Source organism: Falco peregrinus, chromosome 6 (genome assembly GCF_023634155.1).
Source record: "Falco peregrinus isolate bFalPer1 chromosome 6, bFalPer1.pri, whole genome shotgun sequence".
In the NCBI taxonomy this organism is placed as follows: Eukaryota; Metazoa; Chordata; class Aves; order Falconiformes; family Falconidae; genus Falco; species Falco peregrinus.
In genome coordinates, this window is record NC_073726.1 from 91,108,622 (window position 1) to 91,134,562 (window position 25,941).

A 25,941-nucleotide genomic window follows, 5' to 3' on the forward strand; every position below is an offset into this window, starting at 1 on the left:
GTGGTGTTTGGTTTTTTTTTGGTGTGTGGAGCTTTTTGGTTTTGTTTTGTTGTTTTTGTTGTTGGGGGGGGGGAAGGGGGGAAGTCCTTTCTCCCCGCCCTGAGGGGAGCCGCGAGGAGCGCCGCTGGCGCCTTCCGCCCCTCAGGCCACCTCAAACCAGCGCCCGAGCGGGGCGTCCGAGCGGGAATCCTGGTCCTGCTGCCCGAAGCGCCGCCACCATTAACTCAGACACACACACACACCCCGCCATCCTCACGCCGTCTTCCCGCCGCCGCCCCTCCGCTCGGGTAGGTATCGCCCGAGCCTGCGGCTCCCTCTCCTTGGGTTTTCTGTGAGGAAGCACCCCGCGCCCGCCGGCCGCACCCCAGGGGTGCCGAGGACCCCTCAGCCCCTGCCCACCGTCCTCACCCCAGGGGTGCTGAGGAGCCCTCACGCCCGAACAGGGCACTGCCTTGACAGCTCTGACGGGGCTCGTTACACTCCCCGGGGAAAATCCACCTGAGCTACTCCTAGCACTGTCCCTCATCCATGTCTTCCACCTCTCGCCTTAATTTTTGCACTCACTCATTAATATCCCTCCTCACAGCAAATACCCTCCTCAGCCATCTCTTGGTGACCCTCTGAGGAAGCCTTGGAAATTTCCCCATGGAAAAATGTATTTCAGATCCTGTTATGGGTGATTAAGAGCAGAATGTCACACAACCTATTAAATTAAGGTGACATCAAATTAAAGTGTGGCCCTTGGCTGTGTTTTAACAAACAGATCTCATTAGCTGTGCCACTGAGGAAGGGTGTACCTCCCTACCCATAAGGAATTTCTGGCTTCCACAGAGCAGCTTAAACGAGTCATTTAGCTTATACATGATATTTCTTAGACACTTACACACTCGTATTTCTTATAGACTTGCCCCATGAATATGCCACAGATTCTCCACTTTGCTGTCACATACGTGAAGACAAGATGAAATTACTCTGAAGGCTTAGAGTTAACAATTTATATTACGGTGTGAGCTTAGTATTTTGTCTGTGGGAGCTGGAAAGTGAAGACATAGGGTTTATCAGCCCTTCATTTAAAACTCCCTCCTTACTTAAGGAGAAAATTTCCCTTTCCCAAAGATTTCCTGGTGCTTAAGGTCCTCATTAATCTAATTCTGGCTTTATCAACATCACTGTCAAAAGATTCATGTGAAGGTGCTTGTTAATGGTTAATGTGCTGAGGGAAGGAATTGTGTTGCATGTGATACAAAAAAGAAACAGAAAACTGAAATTATGAGGGGACAAAAAAAAGTGACAGAGAAATACTATCAGCTGTTGCCTATGCTGAAATGCTGTAAATGTGGCTTAAGTCTGATTTTTTTTGTACTGGAGATTGCACCCGAACTTCAATTTCCATCTAAGCACTAAACATAGATACTGTATGCAACCTGAAACTGAACATCAGAGTTCAAAACAAATCCTTGATCCTAGGCACATGTGCAAGGCAATGCACTGGAGTTACTACTCTTGTTTATTTGAAAATTTAGAACCCAAAAGTATAGATCAAGGGCGCATCTGGAAATCTCTCCTAACATGGCTTCAAATTATCTTGAAGAACAAGGTCTACCAAAGAAGAAAGCGATAAAGGCACAACTAGGTCCATCCGTCATCCACTTTGAAACCTCATAAACCTCTCCGCTATTATTAATTAGAAGCTAATACAAATGTTAAATACCTAATACAAACAAATATAATACAAACCAAAGACATCTCATTCAGTCAGCCTATTCTCAAACATTTCAGCCACCTAAATGGGGAGCCAGTCCAATCAGATGTTTTAAAAGCCTGTCTACCTTTCTGTTCTTGTTGTTCTTCACACTGCATTTACAGCAGAGTCTGAAAATGTTGCGTTATCTCTGCAGAAGCCAGCTAGCATCTACAGCATCTATTAACTTGCAGCAGAGCTTACATAAGATGGAGACTACATATTCAAACAGCAGTGATTTTAATCCATCAGGTTTCCAAACAATTTGGTTTATTATACATTCATATTCTTTCTTTTTCCCCTTACAAGCTAGTATGATTTGGGGAATTCCTTTGTAATCAAGATCTTTCACTATCCTGGATGTTTTATGCAGCCCTGGTTACCAGGAGGACTGACATTTCTTTACTGTGTTTTTTCCCAATAGCAATGAGATTTTCTACTTTTGTGCTATAGCAAAAAACAAACAAGCAAACAAAAACAACCACAAAAAACCCCCACGCTCTTGTGAGCCTCTGGTTCAGCACAGTTCCTCCTTCCCCTGAGACACTCACAACCCTGGGCTTTGCTTATACTGGGAAAATGGGCCATGTCAGGAAATATTTGCCCCACACACAGCCAGAGACAAAGGCCCTGAGAGCATCGTCCCCCTTCCTGGAGGTCTGGTACCCTGGGCTTGCTGCCAACCCAGAGACAGCGCAGCTGAGGGCTGCCCCCCTTCCCTCTAGTGACCTTGGAGGCAGGGCTGCGGGGAGACCTCGGTGAGGGCTGACCTCCCCCTTCCCATGGGAGCTGCATTTCAGGCGAGGTTCTGGTGCTTGGCCATGCCTGTGTCCCATTGACCCAGACCTGCTGACCAACTTCCCAGCCTGACCTCAGACCTGCCTCACTGCTATGGAGTTGCCTGCTGATATCAGGGCTGTGTCCGTCCCTAATTGCTGTCACCAAACCTGACTTGCTAACTTATGTTCAGAGCTTGACCTCAGACCTATCCCATCACCATGGAGTTGTCCAGTGATCTGGATTCTCTGTTGGCTCCAGCTGCCATCTCCATGCCTGCCCTGGTTGCCTTGCTTGGATCCTGTGGGATGGGGCCTTGGCCAGGGAGCTCTCTGCTCTGCAGGCTGTGTTACGGCGCTCAGCTCCCTGCCCCTTAGGGAGCAGCTGTCCCTTGCTGTCCCCAGACTGTGGCAAGTACAAGAACACCAGACCGCCTCCACTGACCCAGACCCATGGTCTGTCTGGATCAGCATTTTTTCTCTTACAGGGTCTAGTTCTTCCAAAATACACGCTGCCATTCAAGAACAGGACCCAGGAGGGAGTGAAAAGGGAAAACAGGCTACCCATCTTTATCAAAGGGGCTGAATGAAGAGTTACAAACCAGCCAACTTCCATTTGTTACCTGGAAAGATAATGAAACAAGCTGTTCGGCAATCAGCGTGCAAGCAACTAAATAACAATAAAGTGATGAGAAACAGGCAGTGTGCATTTGTCCAGAACAAATCATGTCAAAGTAACCTAATTTATTTCTTTGCCAAGATAACCGACTTAGCAGGTGCTGAAAGGAACAGATGAAATATATTTTTATTTCAGTAGGGCTTTTGGCACTTCCTTGAACACCACTCTCATAAGATGGTATTCACGTGAGAGGGGTATGTGACTGAAAAACAATTTCCAGACTGTGGCAGTGGGTATTTTCCTGTCAATAGGAAGGTATACCAAATTAAGAGATCTGCTCTGTCTGCTAGGATTGATTACTTCAATTAGTGACTTGAAGGGTGAAATTGACCTTTGACTTCGAACTTCTGCAAATAACACCAATTTGAGCAGAACCATACTTTGAAGACAAAGATTTGAACAAAGGTTTAACCTTGCTAAATTGCAGAAAGAGCCAGCCTCAAAACAGTGAGATGAAATTCAATAAAGACAAGAAGGAAGTGTTGCACTTCGAAAAGAAAAACTGAATTCTCAAAATGAGTTAAAAATGTGTAGTCTTTGGTAAGATATCAAAATATACATCCACTCAGGGCAAGTAATTAAGATGTAATTCTGCATTGGAAAGCGTGGACTATATGAAAAGTCACTTCTTTGTCGTGAAGACAACAGGACCGAAGAGGGACACACTGATCTCCCAACTTGAAACACACACAGCACCAAATGACACAAAATTTATTTGCAGCTGCCAGAGCTACTTCGGTTTGCAGAATACTGGCCTTGTGCCATCTGTCACATCTATCCGAGCAACCTGGCATGACCCCGACTTGCTTTTGCTTTACCATATCTCCTCCTGTTGCCTGAAGCCTCTCTTCCCTGGGAGAAGTGCTCCCCAGTCTCCTCCCTCCAGCACGCACATGTAGGGGGCTGGCAGCCCTGCCAGAGGGACCTGGGCATCTGCAGAGGGTAGTGGGTGAGAAAGGAGCTGTCGGGTTAGGGAGCCCTGGGCTCTACAGGGTGGGGAAGGGAAGCCACAAGTCTCCCAGTGCCACCACTGCTTGAAATTCCCCAGGACAGGTCACACCATGTCCTGGTAAGAGGCAAGACTGAGTCACAAGAGATCAGGGGTGACATTGCACAGGTCTCCATGGTCAGCATGATACTCCAGGCTGAAAGGCAAACTGTGTGGGAGTGTCCATCTTCCAGCAGATCTCAAATGGGGTTTTTTTGCCCTTAATGCCACTTCTTGGGACTCTGACAAAAGACAAGTTGAACGGCAGCCTGCCTCAAAATGAACACAGAAATCACAGACAGTTTTATTTTTTTCTCTTCCCAGGGATCACACAGAGGCCTGAAGATCAAAATGACAGCATAAGACATGCTGGCTCATTTTGCTGAGCTTTGCAACTTTTCCTCCAAAGATGACAAGTGACCCTCAGGAAATCTCTCAGTCTTGAAAATAAAATCCACAACTTGGAAAACTTCTGTGGCCAGAGCCACCTCAGTTGGGGACTGCAGGCTGGCTTTATAAAACCGTGGCTCCTGCAAGATCATCCTCAGTCTGAAAAACCTTCCCAGTTGCTCTCTAGTAACACTCTGTCTTCTCAAACTTAAAAGTGCATCCCTCCACCATGGAATCTGACACATTCGCCAGATGTGTTTTCAACAGAAGACAGAAGAGTTAAGCCGTGAGAGAGACCCCTGGCCCTTTCACAGCCCAACATTACCACTCCCATCCTCCTGAAAAGGTTTGGAGTATTGTTTGTAGCAGTTTCACGAATGACTCAGAGAATGTAAGATGCACCAAGCCATGCTGACATTTTGCTGCAGCCTTTCACGCTTCCAGACTGAACTAAAAGATGAGGGCATTTATCCCAAAGTTATGAGCAGCCAAATATAACGGTTGGGGATGGCAAGATGCATTGCAGGTACAAGCCACCGCTCCAGCAAGCCAGGGGAGCACCCGGCGAGGACGCCCCTGACTGGGTGGGCTGGGGGTGTTGAAGCCCTGCGGCTGCTGCTGCCGTGGCCCCGAGCCCCCGTGCCTGACGATGCCGGCGTACCCCGAAGCTCACAGCCAAGGGGAAAAGCTCCCTGACAACCGCCTGCCAAGGCCGGTTCAGAATTTGGGGCCGGGCACAGGGAGGAGACCCTCCTCCCCGGCGCCGGCCGGCCAGCCCCCCTTTCCCTTTCCCTCCCCGCCGGCCGGCCGGCGGAGGGTCCTTGCCGGGGGAGAGTTGCTCGGTGCCCCCCGGGCGAGGGGTGGCGGTGTCCGGGGCTGCCTCCCCGCCTCCCGTGCGTATCGCCGAGCCGGTTATTTAAATTGCAAATAAAGTGGCTTGGCGCCCGCCCTACCGGGGAGAGGCAGCCCGGCTGTCGCACTGGCCAGCCGGCCGGGGGCTGTCCCGCGGGGCCGGCAGCGACGAGCCCATGGCCGGGGCGGCGGCCCCGGTGCCCGGGGCTCTGCTCTGCGCCCTGCTCTGGGCGGCAGCGGCGGCGGGGGGCAGCCCCGCGCCCGGCACCTTCGGCCGCGTCTACCGGGGCACCGTGAACATCAGCACGGAGCGGGTCTACGCCTTCGCCTACAGCAGCGAGCCCGGGCAGGTATGAGCATCCCCCGGAGCGCCGGCTCCCCCGCGGCGGGGAAATGCACCGTGCTCCCCTCGCCCTCCCTCCGCCGGTGCGGCCGGGGGTGGGGGGGAACCGGCGCCGCTGCGGCTGTGCGGGAGCGGGCCGGGCTCTCCCTCTGCGTCCGCGGTCCTGCCCGCATTCTCCCGGCAGCCGCGGTGCAAAGTGCCCTCGCCCCCCCCCCCCCCCCCCCGGGAGCTTCAGCGGCACGGCCAGAGCAGCGCCCCGGGGCTGCGGGGCGAGAGGGTGACGGCGTCCCACGGGGTGGGCAAGCGGGCTGGTGCACCACCCGGACGGGGGAACTGGTATCCAGCGCTCCTAGCAGCAAAATGGATTTAAAGTCTAGAAGGGAATTACGAAGATAACAGTAGTACCTCAAAAAAAGAAAAAAAAAGAAAAAAAAAAGGTGTGTGTGCGCTTAATAACCCTTCTAAAATACCGTTTTTCACACTTGAGCGCTTCTGTAGGATCAGGGTGCTCTCTCCTGGGAGCCCAGGAGGTGAGACAGGGCTGTTGTGCAGGTGAAGTGTGATGCAAGGAGACTGCGGGGCTGTTTGATGGAGGAAGGAAACCTGTCATTTATGTATGCTACAGCTGTTGTGGGTCTCCCCCTCCCCCCTTTTTGATGTGTTTACTTCAAGTAGCTAAGTGGTACCTAGGAAACTCTGCCCCCGTTGTTTGGATTGGGTGTTAATTGCTGGGTAAGATCTAATGTACCAAAAGATGGTGAACCGGGCAGTTGAACCTTCCTTTCTGTCCTCGGTTGCACAGGACAAGGAAAAAATGGAAAACACTGCTTTCCACACTATATTTCTAATGCTTCAATATCAACAGAGTTGGTAGAGAGCATGATAAAGGGGGGTTGGGGAGCCAGGAGGAAGTGGTGTTACTCAATCTCTTGCTTTGCTTTAGTCTGAAATTCGAAAAGATCCAGACCTTTAAAGAGTTATCTTTCTATTATGTCTGTTACTATGTAATAAAACGCACCTGGTATTTATGGGGGGGCTGGGGAGTTGTGTGTCCAGGCTATGATGCAACTGCGCCCAGCTTTACTTAACTGTTGAGTGTCACCAACTGAACTCAGAAGGCCAAAAGCACGCTTTGGGCATAAGCCTCCTTGTAGATGGAGGTATAAATTAGGCTTCCTCAGGTGTTACAGGGATTGGGTATTACAATGAGGGCCTGTTGTCTGGGGCTTGTGAGCAGACAGCATGAGTTCTGGCTTCAGTTAAAATGAATCTAGTTCCTTCGATAATGTGCTCTTTGAAGCCACGTGTTTTGCCAGACACCTACAAAAAAGTTTTCCCTCCTGAAGAACTAGGGTGATAGCAGAGTGGGAGGAGGCAGGGAGGGAGTACACGGCTGCTTGGTGGTATTTGCAGGTATCTAAATGCATCTTCTGCTTCATGGCTACTTTCAGATGCTAGGTCATTCCCATGGCTGTGAAGAGGCATCCTGTCCAGACAACTGCTGTGTTCAAGTGGAAACTTCAGAGGTTTAATCTCCATGTTCCTGTATGCTGGAATGTGAAAGCTCTGCAGATACTGAGCTAGTCAAGAGCATATCTAAGAAGGGAAACGTCAGGTTTGAGGCCAAAATTTTTTTAATGCAGATTTCTCCAAGCACTGCCATGAATGTGCTTAAAGAGGGCCTTCTGCTATGAAAAAAAAATTGGAAGAGAAAAACCACCTAAATAAAGATGGACTGTCCTAGGAGGCTCTGAGGACAAAGAAAGTCCTAGAGAAGAGAAGGCTCCAGGGAGACCTTACTGTGGCCTTTCAATATATAAAGGGGACTTATAGGAAAGATGAAGAGAGGCTTTTTACAGCTGTCTATAGTGACAGGACAAGGAGCAACGGTTTTAAACTGAAAGAGGGTAGATTTGGGTTGGACATAAGGAAGAAGTTCTTTTACGATGAGGATGGTGAGACACGCGAACTTCCCAGAGAAGCTGTCGATGCCCCATTCCTGGGAGTGTTCAAGGTCAGGTCAGACAAGGCTTTGAGCAACCTGATCTAGTGAAGATGTTCCCCTGCCCATGGCAGGGTGTTTGGACTAGGTGATCTTTAAATGTCCCTTCCACCGCAAACCATTCTGTGATTCCTCACTGAGAAGCCCTACAGATGCTATTCCTGAGCTGAAGCAGCAGAAGCCTGCAGAAGCTGGCTGGCCTAACTGGGATAATTGGCTGCAGGTGTGTGCAGCCCCCTCCCCAGCTGCAGCCCTGCACTGATGAGAGGCAAACATGGCTGGGTCTCCTCTCGTTAGGCTGGTCAGAGGTAGAGGTTGATCTGTTCTGGTGGTCCTGCATCTCCCTGTTAATGAGGATTGCTCAAGGTTTAGAAACTTAGTGGTGGAAATCTTGACTTTAATCTGCTACTGTGCTCTTGTGGGCAGGTTTCACTGGTGCAAGAGTTGTGAACATACTTAGGGGTATGTTGTCCTCTGGGTAGTTGTTGGATATTCTGAAGGAACGCAAGTCCTGCAAAAACTCAGTATACTAGTCCTTGCTTTTCACTGCAGTCTTTAGCCTTGAACTCTTAGCGAGTGGAGTGTCAGCCAGTGTTTGCCAGTTGCCTGCCACTTGCGAGCTCTCTGCTCTTCCTTGTCTTTTCAGTCTCCTCCCGTCTCAATGCTGATGGCAGGTCAGCCAGAAGCCTCTGATACCTTGAGGCAGATGCCACATGGGCTATTAACCTTAGTTACAGGAAACTTAATTGAATAAAAAGAGCATTCTCCATGTGGAAGGGCTGCAGTGGGTGAGTTTAATTGCTTTCACTCTGAAGCAAAGCCAGGTCTGGAGTGGTCTGGCTCTGAACAGGGATTTGTTTTCCTGATGTTTTGAATTCTGCTGTTTGCCCCTCTGTTTCCCTCTCTCGTGAGGACAGGCCTACAAAGCAAGGGACAACCTGAAGTCAAGGACAAGGCATGAGGGCTGGCTTGTGACCCGCCAGCCCTCTGTAAACATTCTGGTTGCTCATGTGCTATGGCTGCCTGGGCATATCTCAAAATGCAGCTGCACAGAGCAGTGCTTGAATGACGAATGAGAGAGGAGGGAGCAAGGCCATTACTCCTGTTTGGTGCTTTGGAGACTTACCACTTTGTGAAATGTGTTGTGCTTGCCTCATCTCAGAGGATGTTCTTCATCCACATAATCTTCCTTACTCTTTGGGATACAGGTTTGTGTGCATGAGGGAAGGGGAAAAGCGAGACCTATGAGATTATTCACGAGCAGATGTATACAAGGTGAAGAAAGTAGAACTCGGGGCTCTGGAGCAGAGCTGCTTTGCTTTGATGAGCTAGGCAAGTGGCTTCCCTTCTGTGCAACTCCTGGGTATGTAAAATGAAAACAGGGATACTTACATACTGATCAAGTCACCTAGCTGAAACTATGCATATATACATTGCCAGGTCTCTTCTGTGCATGTGTGAAGAAACGCCCCTCCATGTGCAGAACCATTTCACCTTGTCTCTTGAGGCAGGAGAGCTGTCAGGGTTTTTTATAGTTGGCAATTAGGATTTAGGCCTTAACTCCTGAGGCGGAGCTGTAAAAGTAAAGCTGTGCTGAGGAGAAACACAGCCATCTCTGCTGCAAGGGTCTTGTAGAGTTGGCCTGTGGACAGAGGGGTATGACAAACTCCTTCCTCATGGTGGAAAGTCTTCACTTGTTGTGGGGTAGTCTTACTGCTTTTCTAGTTCTCTTTTCCTCCTAGCTGCACTTTGAATTTTTCCTCTCTGCACAGCTGTTTGTTTAATGTTTAACTGTGAGTGCAAAAATTACAATAATAAACCCAGCTGTTGCACCTGTCACTATGCACCCATGCTCTAACAGTAAAGGCAGAAGTGTACTATTAAAAGTCTGATGAAAAATTAGTTGGGCAAAAGGATTACCTTATTTTAGGATAGTTTAAACTGGAGACATCCAGCATGGGGGAAAAATGAGCACATTCATTAGCATCTCCAATTCCACGTATTCAACATGTCCCGACTTGGGAGGGAGGAAGGAGAGCTGATTTGCTGCAGCTGCCTGCACAGTGTGTTCCTGCACAGAAGACTGAACAAGAGTTGTAAAATGTTTCTGCTGGATTTATCATTGACTGGAGAAGGCTTTATGTGGCAAGTGAGAGAAATTGCTTTTTTCCATGATTGCAATAATACAAAGGCTTCCAAAAAGAAAAAGGTGCAGGTGGGAGTACTGAAAGAATTCAAAGTGAATGACTTGTTATACCACTGTAAGCTCTGGCAGTTGGTAATGGTTAATTTGTTGGAAACACAAATGCCACTAATATTGTGCATGTGGATATTTCCTGTACCAGGTCCTAAGTGGTGCAGGAGGGTATCATGAGGAAGAATACTGTCATAGACAACAAAAAATCTTCCTCCTAATTGGAGCTTGAGTCAGCTGAATACATGATTTGGGAGATACTTGGTTTTCTAAATATAGTCCAGGTATCTCCTAGGAGAACAAGTTTCCAATTTTCCATTTGTAGGCTGCTGCAATCCAGACACAGCTCTTGGACATTTGTGCAGTGCATCTTGGTTGCGATGTTGAGCAGTGGGCTGCACCTATACGATGAGCTCAAAAGCTTAGCAGTGGGCTGCACCTATTTTGGGAGAAAGAGTGAGTGATATTTTCCCCCTCCTCCCGTGCCAGGACTAGGAACAGAGCCCCAGTCTCAGCTCCCATATGGCCCAGCTTTACTGTAAACTGTAATTTGCAGCAGATTAAGTTGTGGGTTCTCTGCTGAGCAGCTGTGCCAGGTGAGGATGTGTAGCTCTGGAGTGACTGTTCCCTATGTGGAGTCTATCTGAGGGGTAATGAATAAAAAAATTATCCTTGGTGTATGAGTGAGAGAGGCTGTGTGCCATCGCGGAAGGTTGCTAATGTCATTACCCTTCCTTCTTTCATGATTGCAGATGGGAAAAAGTTGACTGACCTAAGGGAAGGGGAATAAACTTTAGCAAAAAGAAGTCTTTCAATTAGGTGCTTTAAACTTTGTGACTCTCTAGTAAAGACCTTTCCAGCCCAAAGAGCTTGATACATTTGGGTTCCTCTGTCTCCTAGTGAATGGGTGCCTTATAGCCTAGGTGTGGATGGCATTTGCACTTGCTTGGTTCCAGGCAAGGAGCCAGAACTGGAATTCACCCATACCTTCCTCTGGGATTGTGTGATGAGTCACTTGCCTCAGACCAAAGCCATCTGTTATAGCTGCGGGGAAACTCCTTGATCTGCTCTGCAAGGCAACCTCATTTATTAAGTGGAAGTGATCAAATCTGTGTTTACTGTTCTCTACTCTTTCACATGCAAATGTAGGTCCCACTCCAGCAGCACCCATGTCTGTTACAACAACTCTAGGAGCAATTTTTTCAACCTCTTGCTTCTGAGCTGGTTTTGGGCTTCACACGTGTAGGACTCTTCAGGATGAAACTAAGCTACCTCCAAAGTATTCTCTTGCTCTCCTGAGCATTTTTTCCACAATGTTAGTCTTGGCTTCAGCCCACAGCAACACTGTGCAATAAAACTTTAGTCTCCTGTTTGGAGATGGCTGTCACAGAGGTGGAGAACTTGGGAGCCAAGAAAGAACCAGGCATTTGTGACAGTAATCCCTGGAGTTATCACTGTGAGCTTGGAGTGGTGGCAAATTTGGAAAGATTATAAACCCTTCTGTTTCAAAGGGTTACCTTAGCCCAGAGCTCCAGCTGCCGTGGGTTAGGCAGATGCTATTTATTAAAAAGTAGTTTGTTCATTAACTGGCTGTTAAAAAGAAAAAAAGATTTATTTTTAACATCTTCCTGAAGTCTGAGTGTGGTCAGAAACAGGTACCGACTTCATACAACAGGGCAGCTCCTTGTTTTTATTTCTGGCTGTCCTGGAGACTCCCTGGTGACATTGGTTAGAGGACAAAATTTCAAAAAGATAAATATTAACACACTTTGTATTTGTTCTTACTTCCATTTGTGCTGCACAGATACTGTTGCAAACAAGTGAACTCATCGGAATGTCTATGACAGACTGTTAAGTCCATACAGCATATTTGCACAAAGTAGAACTTTTAAATGAAAAATATTAATCCTGGAACAATTATGTTAATGTGACTGAGGCTGTGCTTGACATACCCAGAGCCTGTCACTTAGTGTATGCCGCTTTGGGTATTTAATACTCCTGGCAGAAATGCTGGAAGAAAACTGTGGGCCAAGGTTATTTGACAGATTGCTTTTGGCAATTAATATTTATTGACATTAGGGCACAAAGTCAGACAGAGAAGGGCTGAAAGAGAATGCTCCTCTGAGCTCCTCTTGTTTTGTTGTCAGGCAGGAGTGGTGCTCATATCTCATAAGAAGGCAGGAAAGATGTTTGATAATGCCTGTCACTGTCTCATAACTATTTTCCTTCAGGGTCTCACCTTCCCCCTGTTGTGTTCTCAGTGGGAAGAGCAGCTGAATTCAGTGCTGACAGGTGTGTGCTTCCTTCACTGTCTCAATTGCTCTAGCCCATCTGGCTGAATCCTGCTTCTCTTAATTTTAGGGTTTATATAAAAATGAAGCACCTCTTTCTTGTGCAACAGCAGAAATTCAGTGGCTTTTGTAGACTTATCCTGCCTGAGACCTTCCATTGTAACTAGCAGCCTGTGTGTTTGCTTGCCGGATGTGTTCCCTGCCCACTGACTTGGCTTGGTGCCTTGTCAGGCCCACGACCAAGTGCTCTCACAACATGGACCGATAATCCCCAAAGGTATCGCAAGGAGCGGCTTGCATGTGGGTGCTGTGGAGAACATGGCAAAGCCCTGGTGTGATTTGAAGGTTTTGCTTAGTAGGAGGTGATGGAAAGGAATCCACAGCAAAGCTCTTGAAAACCTTTGCTTGCAGCAGAAACTGTTGTTGCAGCCTCCTGCCTGCCCTTAAATTCACATCCCCACAGTCTTAAACTGATGTGTAATCTCTGTGGGAAATGCAGACCTAATCATCAATCCAAGGACTCTTCCATGTCAACAAGAGCCTGGTTTATCCTGCTTATTGTTTGCACCCGTGTTGGTCCTGTTCAGCTGTGTGAATCTGGGAACTGTACCTATTTAGGTAATGGAATTCAGATGCACTTTTTTCTTTCTTGCTTTTTCTTTTCCCCTCCCCCTATCACCAGGATGGTGATAGAACTGAAGTACAAATATTTGTCTTTCCTGGTCTAATATGTTTTTATATAGTGCTGAGAGTTCTCTTTATTCAGCTGTCTGGCTGCTCTGTCCACCTTGAAATACAGAAAAAAGTTCAAGGTCAGTCATCTGAGAAACAAAGCTGTCATGAGCTGGGCTGGTGAATAGAGATGTGCATGGCAGAGGCTGGGCACTGGGAAGGAGTGTGAGGAGCAGAAGTCTCTGAAGCATTCCTGCCCCTGCCCCAGCCCCACAGCGCAAAAGGCAACAGTATGGTTATTGCTGAGAAATGTTAGTGCAGGGCCTGACTGCCAAAGGTACCCGAGGTTGTTCCCCAAGATCCGATCTGGAGTGTCCCACCTCAAACCTAACCGCAGGTATCTGCAGGGCACAAGGATTTCAGCTTGGATGGTACAGGTGAAATTCAGCGCCACATTAGATAGTACCAACACAGACAGCTCCTTCTGCATGTCTGCAAGGAAGAGGAAGATGCCACAGGTCTTCTGCAGTGCTGGAAACAGTCTGCTCCAAAGTGAAGTCCCCCGGCAGCGGTGGTCTTGCAGGAGTGACAGACAGTCTGGCTGACCTTCTTACTGCCCAGGCAAAACCTCCTCCTCATCTCACCAATGCTGAGTGGGGGTCGATGCAGAGGATTCTCATAGTCTTTTTTTTTCTAGTGTGTGGGTTTATTATTGTTTTAAGTAAAAACTACTTCTTAGCTGGTGTTCCTCTCGTCTCTGTGTGCAGAGTAGGATCTTATTTCTGTGTTGGGAGGTGTATGTGATAGGAGCAGTGTTTCTGTAGCAGGGAGTGGTTCTTGTGTCAGAACTGCTTGTTCTTAAAATGAAATAGTCTTTGGAAAGGTGTGGAGGGGGAAATATGTTTGAACTAAATAAATCACCTTTATTTTTTCCTCCTTCTAAAAATATTTTGGTAGAGATGTTGCCCTTAAGGCAAATGCCAAACACTGACTTTCAAAGGGAAAGATGGGACTACTAGCACTGGCTCATTGGTGAATTCATTAAATCTGTTGCACAACAATGTCTATATTGTCTATATCAAGACAACAGAATGTAGGAGCACAACAGATTAAAAGTTTAAGGTAGGTTAATTGGAAGAAGGCCTGAAAAAGCACAGACATCAGTTCATAGGTGCTACATTGTTATCCCTGTCCCTTGTGATGCTTCTGCCAGGCAAAATGTCTTTCTCTAAGACCTGTATTAGGATTCCTTCCACTGTGCACAAAATCAGAGCATGATTGACAGCAAATGAGAAAAGCCCTGCTTGCAGTTAAATGTTAATGATTTCTCCACTTTCCCAAGCTTCCTCGTAATTGCACCTAGGTTCTGCTGAACTTTGTTGCTCTGATATTCTCAAGCTCATTTACAAGTGGGGGGGGATCTGGAGGGACCATTAGTTGGGAACATCTTGCACAGGTCCACAGGCAAATCCCACTTCTTTTATTACTGTGTTTTGGTGGAATAGCTATTATGTCAAGCAGAGGCCGTCAGCCAAAGCTTTGTGCTGCTGGGAGCTGCTGCTGTATCCCTGAGACCTGTGAGGGGGAGGGCAGAGCTGTGTCCTGGGACTGGGATCTGGCCCCTCCACTGGAAACGCAGAATCTGCCCACAAGAGGCTCTGTGTTACTGTGGTGATGGCAGCAGGGCAAATAGATGGACTGGGATCTCAATTGCCATCTGTCCAACTTCTTAGTCATTCTATTTGTTCTTGGGCTTTCATTATGAAGATTTTGATGGGGTTAGGTGGTGTGATGTCCTGATCAATCTGGGCTATGTGCAAACGTAGGAAAAGCAGAGGTATTCACTGCAAGTGAGTTGTTAATATATTGAGGTGAAACTTAAAGTACACTGGGAACTTCCTAATGAGCTGCTCTGTAAATGTTGCTTCTGACTTTCAGATGTTCCTCTCTCAAGCACCCTAATTGAATGTGGCCTGGGAGGCAGCTTTTCCTGTGGAGAGTACAGAGAGAAAGGTGAGAGGTATGAAAGAAGTGTAATGGGATCACAGGTGTGATCCCATTACACTTAGGCCAGAGGTGGTCCTGCCTTGATGCAGCTGGATGCTGCCCCAGATATTATCAGACCTAGAAGAGATCAAGGCACCTGAACATGGGCTTTAATGGGAACAGGGCAAAGGACCTCTAACCAGTTGTTACAGGGAGTAAATAGAGTGCTGAACATAGGAAAGGTGGAGAGAAGTCATGTATGGTGGTAATATAGCATATACCAGGTTTCATGTGGGTAAGAAATGAGATTAAGTGCTTAGATTTTAAAGAATATTAAGCCTCGAGAATCTTGCCTCCCTCCTCCTGGTAATCCCATTTCTTATTAATATAACACTAGCAGTATTACAAGAGAATGGAAACAGCAGCAAAGCTGAGTAAATGTGGTAGATGGTGTATGGTCAGATTAGTTTTGTGGAGAGGGGTCTAACTGCTGGATCACAGCAGAGGGAAGGGACCTTCTCTCCCTTCTCATACTTTTCCCTATCAAAGTGTTAATCACCAAAACTCTTCTCTTGTTTCCTTCCCCTTGCTCTTCTCTGGGATAGATGGGAAACTTGTTGTTTTGTTTTTACTGAGAGTAGTCAAACATCGTAACAGGTCTCCCAGAGAGTTTGTAGAGTCTCCATCCATGGAGATATCTAAAACCCAGCTGGGCAGCTGACTTTAGGTGACCCTGCTTGAGCAGTGGTTGTCGGACTAGATGATCTCCAGCGGTTCCTTCCAACCTCAACCATTTTGGGATTCTGTGATTCACAGCAGTGTTCTTTTGAGAGGTGCTGTATGGTTAAGCTTTATACTATGGCGGGCACCAAACGTGTAAGTGGCCTGCACCTTTGCCTTTGTGGTGGAGACGTGCCACAGGGGCAGTGATTAATTCTTGCTTGTAGTAGGATGTGGGCTGCAGGGTTTTTCTCTGGGTACTGGGCTAGATGCAGAGCAGAAATCTTAGCCCTGAATGTTTGCCCTGCAGCAGCTGTTGCTCTTTGATACCCCCAGGTAAATGCTGCAGCCTTTCTCTGGCATAAGGGTACAAGAGGCACAGGTAAGCCATGCACTTAGTATCCTCCAAGACTTTTCTTGCGCAAGCTTTGGTCATTGGGATCAAAGATTAGGCTGGATGGCAGTTATCATCTTAGGGAGGTCACTTCCACTACTTTTATAATAACCTTGGGGTCAGAATTCATGTTACTGCACGAACAAAGTTACTTTGAGGTCTGTTTGCAAAGACTGAAGCTTTGAGAACTGCCAGGGTTTGAAAAACAGTCTAGGGTCTCCAGGTGCAATATCAGCAGAGCATCAAAGAGGAGAGTGGGATGCTTGAGTGTTGCCCAGAAGAGAGGCCACAGATCTGTCATCTGGGGAGCAGAAGTATTGTTGGGCAACTGCTGGAAAGAGTTGGGGGGTGTGACTTGGGGAGGGAGGGAATGCACCCCAAATACTTGCAAATGAGGCAGCTTCTTGGCCTTTCAGTACTGCAGCTGGAGGGTGGCAGAGCTGTGAGCTGCAGGCTCTGTGACACCATCCCTCTTAACCTGATCTTTGAGGGTTATGCAGTAGAAACTGTACAGGGAGCAGATCTCAGGCTTTGAATGTGTCGGTCCCTGTTTGCTCCCAGTTAAGCCCTAATCATGTTGTTTGCACCCCTCTGCCTCTTTTTACACACTCGAGTCTCAGCATCTGTAAAACGGAGATGATGACTGCCATGGGTATATAGCATGTTGCTGCAAAATCAAGAGGCCTTTCAGTAGTTGCATATTAACTATATGGAGGAAGCCAAAACTCTGGAAGCTAAGCTTTGGTTGCCTTGGCAGACATGGCAGGCATTTGGAGTGGCAGTTGCCACAACTGCAGGGCTGCCTGAAAATAGATGATCAGTCCTTAACAGAATAAATTAGTCTTGGCATTGCTTATTGTTAGGTAAGTAAACATCTATCTAGTAGCCTTAGATTCATAGGCAGGCCTCTTTTTTTTTAATTTTTTTTTTTTTTAGTTTATCCCTTCCCTTCCTTAAAGGAAACTAGGCTGTTCAGACTGGTGAAGTACCTAATCTGGAAGAGCCTTGAGATCTCAAAAAAGATATGCTCAGTGCATTCACCTGTAGGTTAAGGAGCAAGAAGCAAGTATCGGTGTTGACAGCAGAGGCAATTTGTAACCCTGTGCATGTAAAGGCAGTAGCTCTTGCTCAAGGATGTTCCAGCCACCCTGGGTGAGGAGCAGCAGGATGTCAAACTAGGATGTGGAGTGGCAGCAGGAGACCTGTGCTGAGTAGGGCCTTGACTGGGTCCAGCTTGCAAAATTTTTCGGCTGCGTTATTGCACCTGCAGCCATGGTCTTAATTAGCTTCCTTTCACAGGAAATGAAAATGCTAAATCTTTTGGCTAGATTCAGTAATGGACATTAAGGGTAGCAGGTGGGTGTCAGGGTAAAAATGTGTGTGAATGGAGCACTAATGAGAAGCTGAACTGTTGGGCTTGGCCAGGAACCTCTCAGGGGTGCCTTTGTTTTGTAAAAGATGGGGGAGGAATGCCCTTCATACTTGCCTTGGGCAGTTACAAAGCTGCAGTGCTTTCACACCCGGTCTACTGTGTCCAGTTCTGGTCTCCCCAGTACAAGATATGTATGGACTTACTGGAGTAAGTCCAGTGCAGAGCCACAAAGACGATGAAGAGACTGGAGCTTCTCTCCTATGAGGAGAGACTGAGAGGGCTGGGACTGTTCAGCCTGCAGCAGGGAAGGCTCCGGGGATCTTATCAATGTGTATAAATACCTGATGGGAGTGAGTGAAGAGGAGACTGGGCTTTTTTCAGTGGGTGCCTGGGCAAGAGTGACAGGACAAGAGGCAGTGGGCACAAGCTGAAACACTGGAAATTCCATCTGAACTTCTTTTAAGGTTGTTTTTTTTTTTTTCCCTAACAGTGAGGGCAGTTAAAGACTGGAACAGGTTGCCTGGGAGGTTGTGGAGACTCCATCTGTGGAGATATCCAGGACCTGACTGAGCCCTGAATGACTTTGCCCTGAGCAAGACATGGTAGGGTTACAAAGCGTGAGGATGGATGCTTATGTCCTGTTAGGCACTGTGGGTTACTGTCTCCTGCAGTGGCAGGAATTGCCATTTCAAATTGGATTCTTAATAGAGGCTCCTAAGGGAAATAGGCTCCCAAACTTGCCTCTTCCCTTTGGATTTAAGGGCTTGCCTTGTCCAGCTGTGTGTTATGCTGTGCAGGTACTTGCTGCTCCCAGGTTCTGGGCTGCATTGGCAGAAATCAATGTAGGCATCGAGGCTGAGATGGAAGCATAGCACAGTTATGAAGATTTGTCTTCTGCTGGGATTTACAGTGCGTAAGGTACAACCTGGGTGTAAATCTTCCAGATGTTGCCCTGCTCCCCTTCTTCAGTTTGGTTTAGTGGGGAGGGAAGTCAAGTTAATAGTGCTGCAGCATTTGCAGCACGGGTACATCTGTAAGCTGCCCTAACTCCAGCCACAAGTTCCAGGCTGCTTGTCCCCATGAGCAGCCTTGCTGGCTGGGTGATCTTGTTCACCCAAAGGCATGCTTGGGGTTACATCTCTGTCAGGCTCCAGCCCCTACTGCTACGTACTCCCAAAGTAGGTGAGGGCTGTTTTCTTATCTTTCCATTTGGGCACAAGCTGTATGAAAGGGGTAGTCAGCAGTCACTCTTGCCTGCCCATGTGATACTTGGCTCATTTGTGAAGCAGAGCACATTCCCCACATCTGATGCAGAGCTCCATGAGGCAGGCAAGGGTCTGGCGAAGCTCCACTGGGAGGAAGGTTGCAATGGCAGACCTCAACACCTTGCGAACTGCATTAAGATAGAAAACCCTTCCTTTTTGGACAGGACTCGGAGGGCTCTGCTTTGTTTGGTGAATATTAAGAAAATACTTATTTGCATCATCACATGTAGAAGTGTTCAGAGATGTGGTCTTGGCATGGTATTCCCCTCTTTTCACATTAAAATCTAGAAACGCCACAAACTGACCCAGCAGACATTTAAGATCACATAAAATGTCTAGTGAAGGTCTTAGACTGTGAAATACTGGTATTAAAAGTAGTCCTTCAGCCTTGTGTTGGCGGTGTTGTGCTTGTCTGCTTATGAAACAGTATTTGATTATGTGGCCATGGCTCCTCAAATAATACATTGTAGAATGCAGGCAGTGTGTATTCTTACTTGTGTAAGCCAATAGCATGAAAAACTAATAAAGCTGGAAAACACACTGTGCCACTGGAGATAAATGACTTGCTGTGTATGCACTGTAATGCAATAGTGGGAACAACTGGGATTTCCAAAGGGTTTAAGACTAAATTACAGAATTACTCTCACTGTATCTTAATACATATCAAAAGCTGTTTGTTTTTTTTTTTTAAACAGAAAGATAGAGCTCTCTTCTGTGTTTGTAGGATACCTCGGAGCATGTGGGGTTTTTTGGCTGACTTTTTGTAAACAGTCTGAGAATTTCTGTTTATGCATTTTTCCTCTTAGAATCAACATTGAAAATAATTAAGTTTGCTGAAAGGGAAGATCTGAGGTGGGATGAAGAGGCACGCTCACATGTATGCAACTTTCCCTTCTGTGTCCGAAGCCTGGGCAAACAGTAAAAGTAGTACTTTCTTTTTTTTTTTTTTAATATCGCTCAGCATCAGAATATACTTCAAATAGCCAGTCAGCTTCTCAGTTTGAGAATTTAGAAGAAGTAGAGATGCAAATTTTGAAGTCTTCCAGTGACTGCAAATGAATTGTACTAATTTAAAGTAAACCTGACTGTCTGCAGCATATGTATAACCTGCTACATGAGCTACGTTCTGTATTTGTGAAGTCAGTGCAGGAGAGAATGTCCCAAGGTCAGCTTTATTTCTGAGTAGTTGAGGATGCCTCACCCTGTAGTGCTATCTGCTGTGAGTCTCCCCATTGCATTGTGCTGATGTGTTGAGCCCTGGAGGGTTCGCAGAGCTGTCCGACTAGAGGCAGTGTGAATCGCTTCACCTGTGGAGATGGGCTTGCTTTAACTGTTTCATGAGGAAAAAAAAAAAAAAGGCTGCTGGACAGGTAGCTGGAGTGTGTCCTTTCTGCAACTACAGTTGGTTTCTCCATGGATGGAGAATGACTCCACGTGCCTGCAGAACTCTGGTTTGACCATCGTGTCTTCATGCTCCTTAAATCGGTTTTCTTGTTCAGTTCCAATGTTGCTTCACTTGAGTCCCTGTTCCTTGTCACAATGACTAGAGCAAACAGCTACAAACAAGCAGCAGCTTGTTCAGCCCTGTCCCTGTGTTTCCCAGTTATACCAATGTGTGCTGGCTCGGCTGCCCCAACCAAGCAGGGCAGCCACACAGACTAAGGAAGCCACGTAACCTTCCAGTGCTGTCTGGTAGTGGTGGCCTCCTGCATTGATACCCTTCAGGTGTTACCTGTGAGTCTTGCTTTGTGATGGTGTTTTTCTTAACTTGGCTTTAGCACCCTACAGTGACATTTACTTGGAAACAAAATTGCATTTGTAGTTTTTGTGGTCAGAAGGAAAAGCTGGAAGGCATGCCAAAAGAGTATTACAAAGATTTAGAAACCAGAAGACAATGGAAAAAGATTCCAGTGTTTGCCCTTCTATCTCAAGGGGGTTTTAATTAAGGTATTTATGATGTTTTTTGCTGAAGACTTTATTTTTCAGGAAATGGTGGCTGTAGCCTCTGTATTATTGTGATGATGGCAGGAAAATTGATAATGACTGTGGCTTTCAAGAAGGTGTTTTGTTCCAGTAAACTGAACTCCCATGTGAGCCTAGAATCACTAAACAAGAATAAATAGGAAATTTTCTTTTAGATTTGTGATTGTAGATGCAAGTCCTTTCTCTGAACCCGGTGTCCCCGGTGTACACATAAGCTGCCATCTCAGATAGCTGTCCTTCTGCTACCTTGCTAACTCTATGTTTTTTCAGAAGGTAACACACCCCTTATACCCTCCAAGAACAGTAAAGGTAGAAAGTTGAAATATCTGTTAAGTCTTTCACTGATCTAGTGGGAGTCCATTCTAACCTTTCAAGATGTTGTGGGGTTAATATATGTATATCTTATCTACCTAATATGCTTTCATCAATTAAAGGCCTCTAATTGAGATGTACTGTCTCTTCTGGTGAATTATGCATTCTTGTACCCTGTTTTCTTGAGCAAAACGTGCAGCTTTGGAGAGGGACCTGAAGAGATGTTATTTTCAAATAGAAATGGTACCTCTTCCATCTGGTGCAGACTAACTGCTTGCTTGCTTCTCAAGGCAAGTAGTAAACTGAAAAGCATTCTACCCCACAGCCATCCTACCTCTGCAACAGTGTGGTGGCCAGATAATGTAAGGAGAAATTTCAGTTGCTGGCACAGTGGGCTGCATTAAAACCCTTGGTCACAAACCAAAGCAGCCTTCCTTGCCCAGTTGAGGGCAGTCAGCAGTGTATTCCTGTTCTGTTAGGTGGAGTATATATGGTTTTTAGTCATCTCTGTGTCATTTACAGCAGAGCCAGGTACTAGCTGCTCACCTGCTTTTTCATCCCTAACTATTAATGTTGTCATCTTTGTGACTTCCCAGTAATGTTGATTTAGTTGAGTTCATAAGAGTCGAAGCAAGAAAATTCTCAGTTTTAGCCTTGGGTCTGTTTTGTGTGTGTGTTCTTAGTTTTATAACACAACTCAGGTTGCTCCCAATTGAGTAGATGGAAGCTACTGAATTATCTTCCTCTTAAGTCTGTTGCATTTGTCCGCTGTCTCTTGTCTGACAGGCACCCCTGACCTGGGGATGGGGCTGTGGTTCTGGGTTAGAGCAGCTGCAAGGAGGCACTTCTGTAAATGACCTCTGGATCTGAATAACCAGTCCAGTGACGAACATTGTTGATCTCCCTGTGGCTATTGCCAGAATCTAGATCAGACTGAGGAAGGGAGACAGACTTCTCCCACCTAGATTTGGAGCTGTCTTGTTTTTGTCTTTGACTAACACCTGTCTGTACTGCCATTTCTCTTCCCACAGGTAGATGCAGTGCGGGTATACGTGAACAGCAACTCTGAGAACCTCCAATACCCTGTCCTGTTTGTAGTTCGCCAACAGAAGGGAGTGCTGTCATGGCAGGTCCCATTAATTTTTCGAGGCCTGTAAGTGCTGGAATCTCTTCCTTGTAACACACTTGTCTGCCGGCTGTACCCATTATCAGCCTTCCTCAAGTGCTAGATCTTGCTGTTTGTGTAGACTGCAGGGCTTGGTTGCAAAGCATGCTTGCTCACTGGCAGCTGAATGTAGGAAGACCAGGATTTGATTGTTAACCTCTTACTTGGCAGCCTGCTCTTGTCTCTTAGTTTCTCAGGTATGTACGTGGAGTACCAGAAGCTTGTCTGCTGGGGAACTGCCTGTGTCGCTAGTCAGTGAATCTACCACATGGCATTGTTGTCATTCCCACAGATGCTTGTGGTGTGTGCAAGTAGTTCTTGGGCTGTAGTTTGGAGCAAGGTTTGAGCAGGCTCTGGCAAGAGCACCCTAACTGCTGTGTTACAGTGCATTTGGGGAATAAGAGGCTCTCCTCTGTTTCTCACCCTGGGTACACCTAAGTTGATCCTATTCTGGGGTGGGTGGGTGGTTGTTTTGGGGGTGCTTTCTTTGTAAAAGTGATACCACTTTGTATCTTCAGCAACCTTGGAGCATGTTAGGCTGCAAGTACTGAGAATCTGCAGGCATCTTAGACCATCTGAGATGTGAAGCTTCATCCTGTGACTGAAATCCTGGTGCTGGGCAGCAGATACCCTGCAGTGTCTTGCCTGATGTAGGGGATGGTCAGAGCAGCAGTTCTGGGCTGTTGTTGCTCCATCTGCCTCCAGCAAATGGCAGATGTGTTAGATCTGCAGATGGCACAGGCAGCCTCGAGGGAGTGAAGTGTTGGGGATGGCCAGTCCCATGTGCAGGCTGCAAGAGGCGACAGAGGTGGAGTTTGAGCTCTGAATACAATAGTGAATGATCTTGGCCTTTCAGCTTACTATTTCAGTTGTGCAAGCAGAGGAAAAATAATGCCATTCTTAGAACTAACAAAAACTTTTTAACTGCTATCTCTCTTTTTCCATCCAACTTTCCCTTCCCTCCTTCCCCCGGCTGTTGTAGCTATCAGAAGACCTACAATTACCAAGAAGTGAGTCGGACCCTCTGTCCCTCTGAGCCAACAGCTGAAATGGGACCCTCTGACCAGGTTATATTTGTGGACGTCGCTTCCATGGCACCATTTAATATTGCGTATGAGCTGCTAGTCACCAGGCTGGAGAACTTCCAACTTGAGTAAGCTGGGGTGTGAGAATACAAAAGTAATTTCTTCATGTATCTGTTATACAGGGATTTGGTCCATCTGCCTACTCTTCCCTTCTTTTTCTTTCCCAGAATTTTTTTTTCTTTTGCTTAATCTGAAGGTATACTGTGCATATTCCAGCTCTGAATGTTTTAGGCTTCAACATGCTGGCATTTCTTTTCTAGGACCAACAAAGCCTTTAACTTCACTGCCAGCCCTTCCCAGCCCCAGGTAAGGAGGAGTCCTGTGTGGTGTTGCTTGTATGTCTTGCCAACATCCAAATGATTGACTTGATCCTTAGTTACAGGTAACAGAAACCTTACATTACTAGGTTGTTCCCCCTCTTAGAGTGCAGGGATACTTCCTTACTGTTGAATTTTCTGTGGATATAGTCAAGAAGTAGCAGTGCCTCAGCCCCTCTAGGGGTACATTTAGGGTCCTCCTGTAAAGCAATTAAGCGAACCAAACCCCATGATCAGAATAAATGAATGGTATCTGCAATTCAGAAAATTACAGAGATCATCAGACTGCTACACTTCATGGGAAGTGAGATGGTGTGCACCGGTGTCCTGTTCCAGCTAGTGCTGGTGCAGTTGCCCAAGTGTGACTTGGCAAGCTGTAGTCTTCACTGGAGTAAAATAAATACATAAATAAATAAGCTGTAAAGGTACAGCAGAACTCAAACCGCTATTCCTTGCTCAGGGCAGCAAGTCAAGTTGTGAGGTGATAAATGAAATGCCTGATAAGTCTGGTGGTTATTTCAGAAGAGAGCACACGTGTACAGCACATCCAGCTGAGCAGCCTTGTTTAGAGCTCTGCAGGTACTACAAGTCCTCTCGAATAAAAATCCTGTTGGCAGTAACTATAGTGATACAGGAGCTCATAGAGCTGGGAAAGTATGCAATTTACACAGGCTGTCTGGTACTCCATTTTTATTGTTGTTATCACTGTTAGTAACACCACTTAATTTCACGTTCCCTATTACCAGACATCTCAGCTAATCTTTTCTGCTGTCAAATGTCTTAAGCTGTTTTGCAGATACATGCAGTATTTTATACTATAGAAGCATAGGGAATGGTGGTGGCTCTTTATAAACCCTCGTTACTTTGGATCTTGTAATTTGAATGTAGAGTGTTTAGGATCTGGCCTGGAATTAACTTTGTGACTTTGGTCTGTTACTTGTCACAATTAATAATATGAGATTGGTGACTTTTAGTTACAGACCAGATGTAGAGAGTAGAAGATGAATGAGTGATTCTTAATTGGTATAATGCTGAGGGTTTTGTAAATCAAAGTATTAAGTAGTCGGGCTGGGGGGAGGAATAGAAAGAAAAAAAAAAAAGGGCAATTCAAAACCTAGATGGGTGTTGGAATAGCCCTAAGACTGGAAAAAGACAAGCATAAAAACTGTAGGAGTTGTTGTCTGGAACCTAGCTTATGCCTGGGGGCAAAAGGAGAAATTAGATATGCTCATATAGGTCAGGAGTGCTGTCTGAATGTGTTTATACCACTCACAATCTGTGCAGCAAGAGAACTGTAGGTCTCAATACCCCTCGTGTTAATTCTGCACCCTGATATAAGCATGGCTTAAAAAGAAAATGATAGAAGGGTCCTCATGGGTGACTTCCTTAAGGACCTAAAGCTTTCCAAGGGTAGTGCACCTGGAAAACCAAGTAGCTGACTGCCAGTGTCCTTGCTTGGCAGAGATAAAACATGCTCAGGTGAAGAAACCGGCTTGGTGAGTTTTCAGTTTGTAAGGACTCGCAGTTGGAGCCAGCACTTCCTCAGCAGTGAAGGGACCCTGCCTGGGGAGGGGTGGTGGGAAGAAATGCTTTAGTAGAATAGGGACGAACTTGGAAGAGGCTTGGGTGACTTCTTGCTTGCCCCTGCCCTGGCAGGTGGGGGCTCCACTTGCTGGGAAGGGGATGGGGGAAACGAAACAGGAAACAGCTGGCCCTTGCTCTGCACTAAGGCTTCTGTGACTTAGAGGGAGCTTGCCAGCTGGGAATGTCTCTGGTTAGGGTTTTGGAGCAGCAGCTGCAGTAGCCTCTGAGGTGACAGTAAGGGAGGAAGGTGGCTGGTGGCAGTCCTCAGCCTTGTGTCCCCTCTGAGGTGGGGTGAGGTGCCCACCAGCCCCTTGCAGTAGCTGTGAGCCTGAGCTCTCAGGGTCTGCACCCAAGTGGGACAATGGGAGCCCTTGCAACAAGCCTGCCTGTAAGGGCAGGCGCAGAAACCTTACTTCTGCAGCAGCTGGCTGGTAAAGTATATTAAACTTTTACTGGAAAAATGTGTAAATAATCGCGTTGCCTGGGACATCTCTTCCCAAATCTGAAAAGGCCTTTGCTGGGACATGGAAGGGCATTTCCTGACCCCACAGTGACCCTGCAGGCTGTGCTGTGGGCCTGCTCAAAGCATGGAAGCACAAGAAACACTATTCCTTGCCCCCAGAGGAAAAGTAGGAATATTGGCAGATGTTAGTCTCTCCCAATTTATTTCAGAGCTATAGCTGAATTATTTTCAAAGCCGAAGTGAGAAAATCCTCAGTACCCTTTGGCCTCAAACCCCTAAATTCTACAACAAATATCAGGCATTTATTTATGAAACACTTAACAGAGTTGCAACCATTTTACCCAGTACATTTCATAGTCTGTCTTTG

General features: G+C 46.7%; 1 protein-coding gene across 2 annotated transcripts in view; it reads left to right on the forward strand.

Moving 5' to 3' along the window:
• Positions 1 to 5,433: 5,433 nt before the first annotated feature.
• Positions 5,434 to 25,941, forward strand: part of SIDT1 (SID1 transmembrane family member 1) — a 46,269-nt gene continuing 25,761 nt past the window's right edge. The window contains exons 1-4 of one of the 2 annotated variants that reach the window (XM_055808631.1): positions 5,434 to 5,776; positions 21,992 to 22,113; positions 23,108 to 23,278; positions 23,471 to 23,516. In XM_055808631.1, the coding sequence (XP_055664606.1) occupies positions 5,603 to 5,776; positions 21,992 to 22,113; positions 23,108 to 23,278; positions 23,471 to 23,516 (513 nt within the window). In that variant the 5' untranslated portion in view covers positions 5,434 to 5,602. The remainder of the gene's footprint in view (positions 5,777 to 21,991; positions 22,114 to 23,107; positions 23,279 to 23,470; positions 23,517 to 25,941) is intronic. The other variant, XM_055808630.1, reaches the window with a different exon arrangement.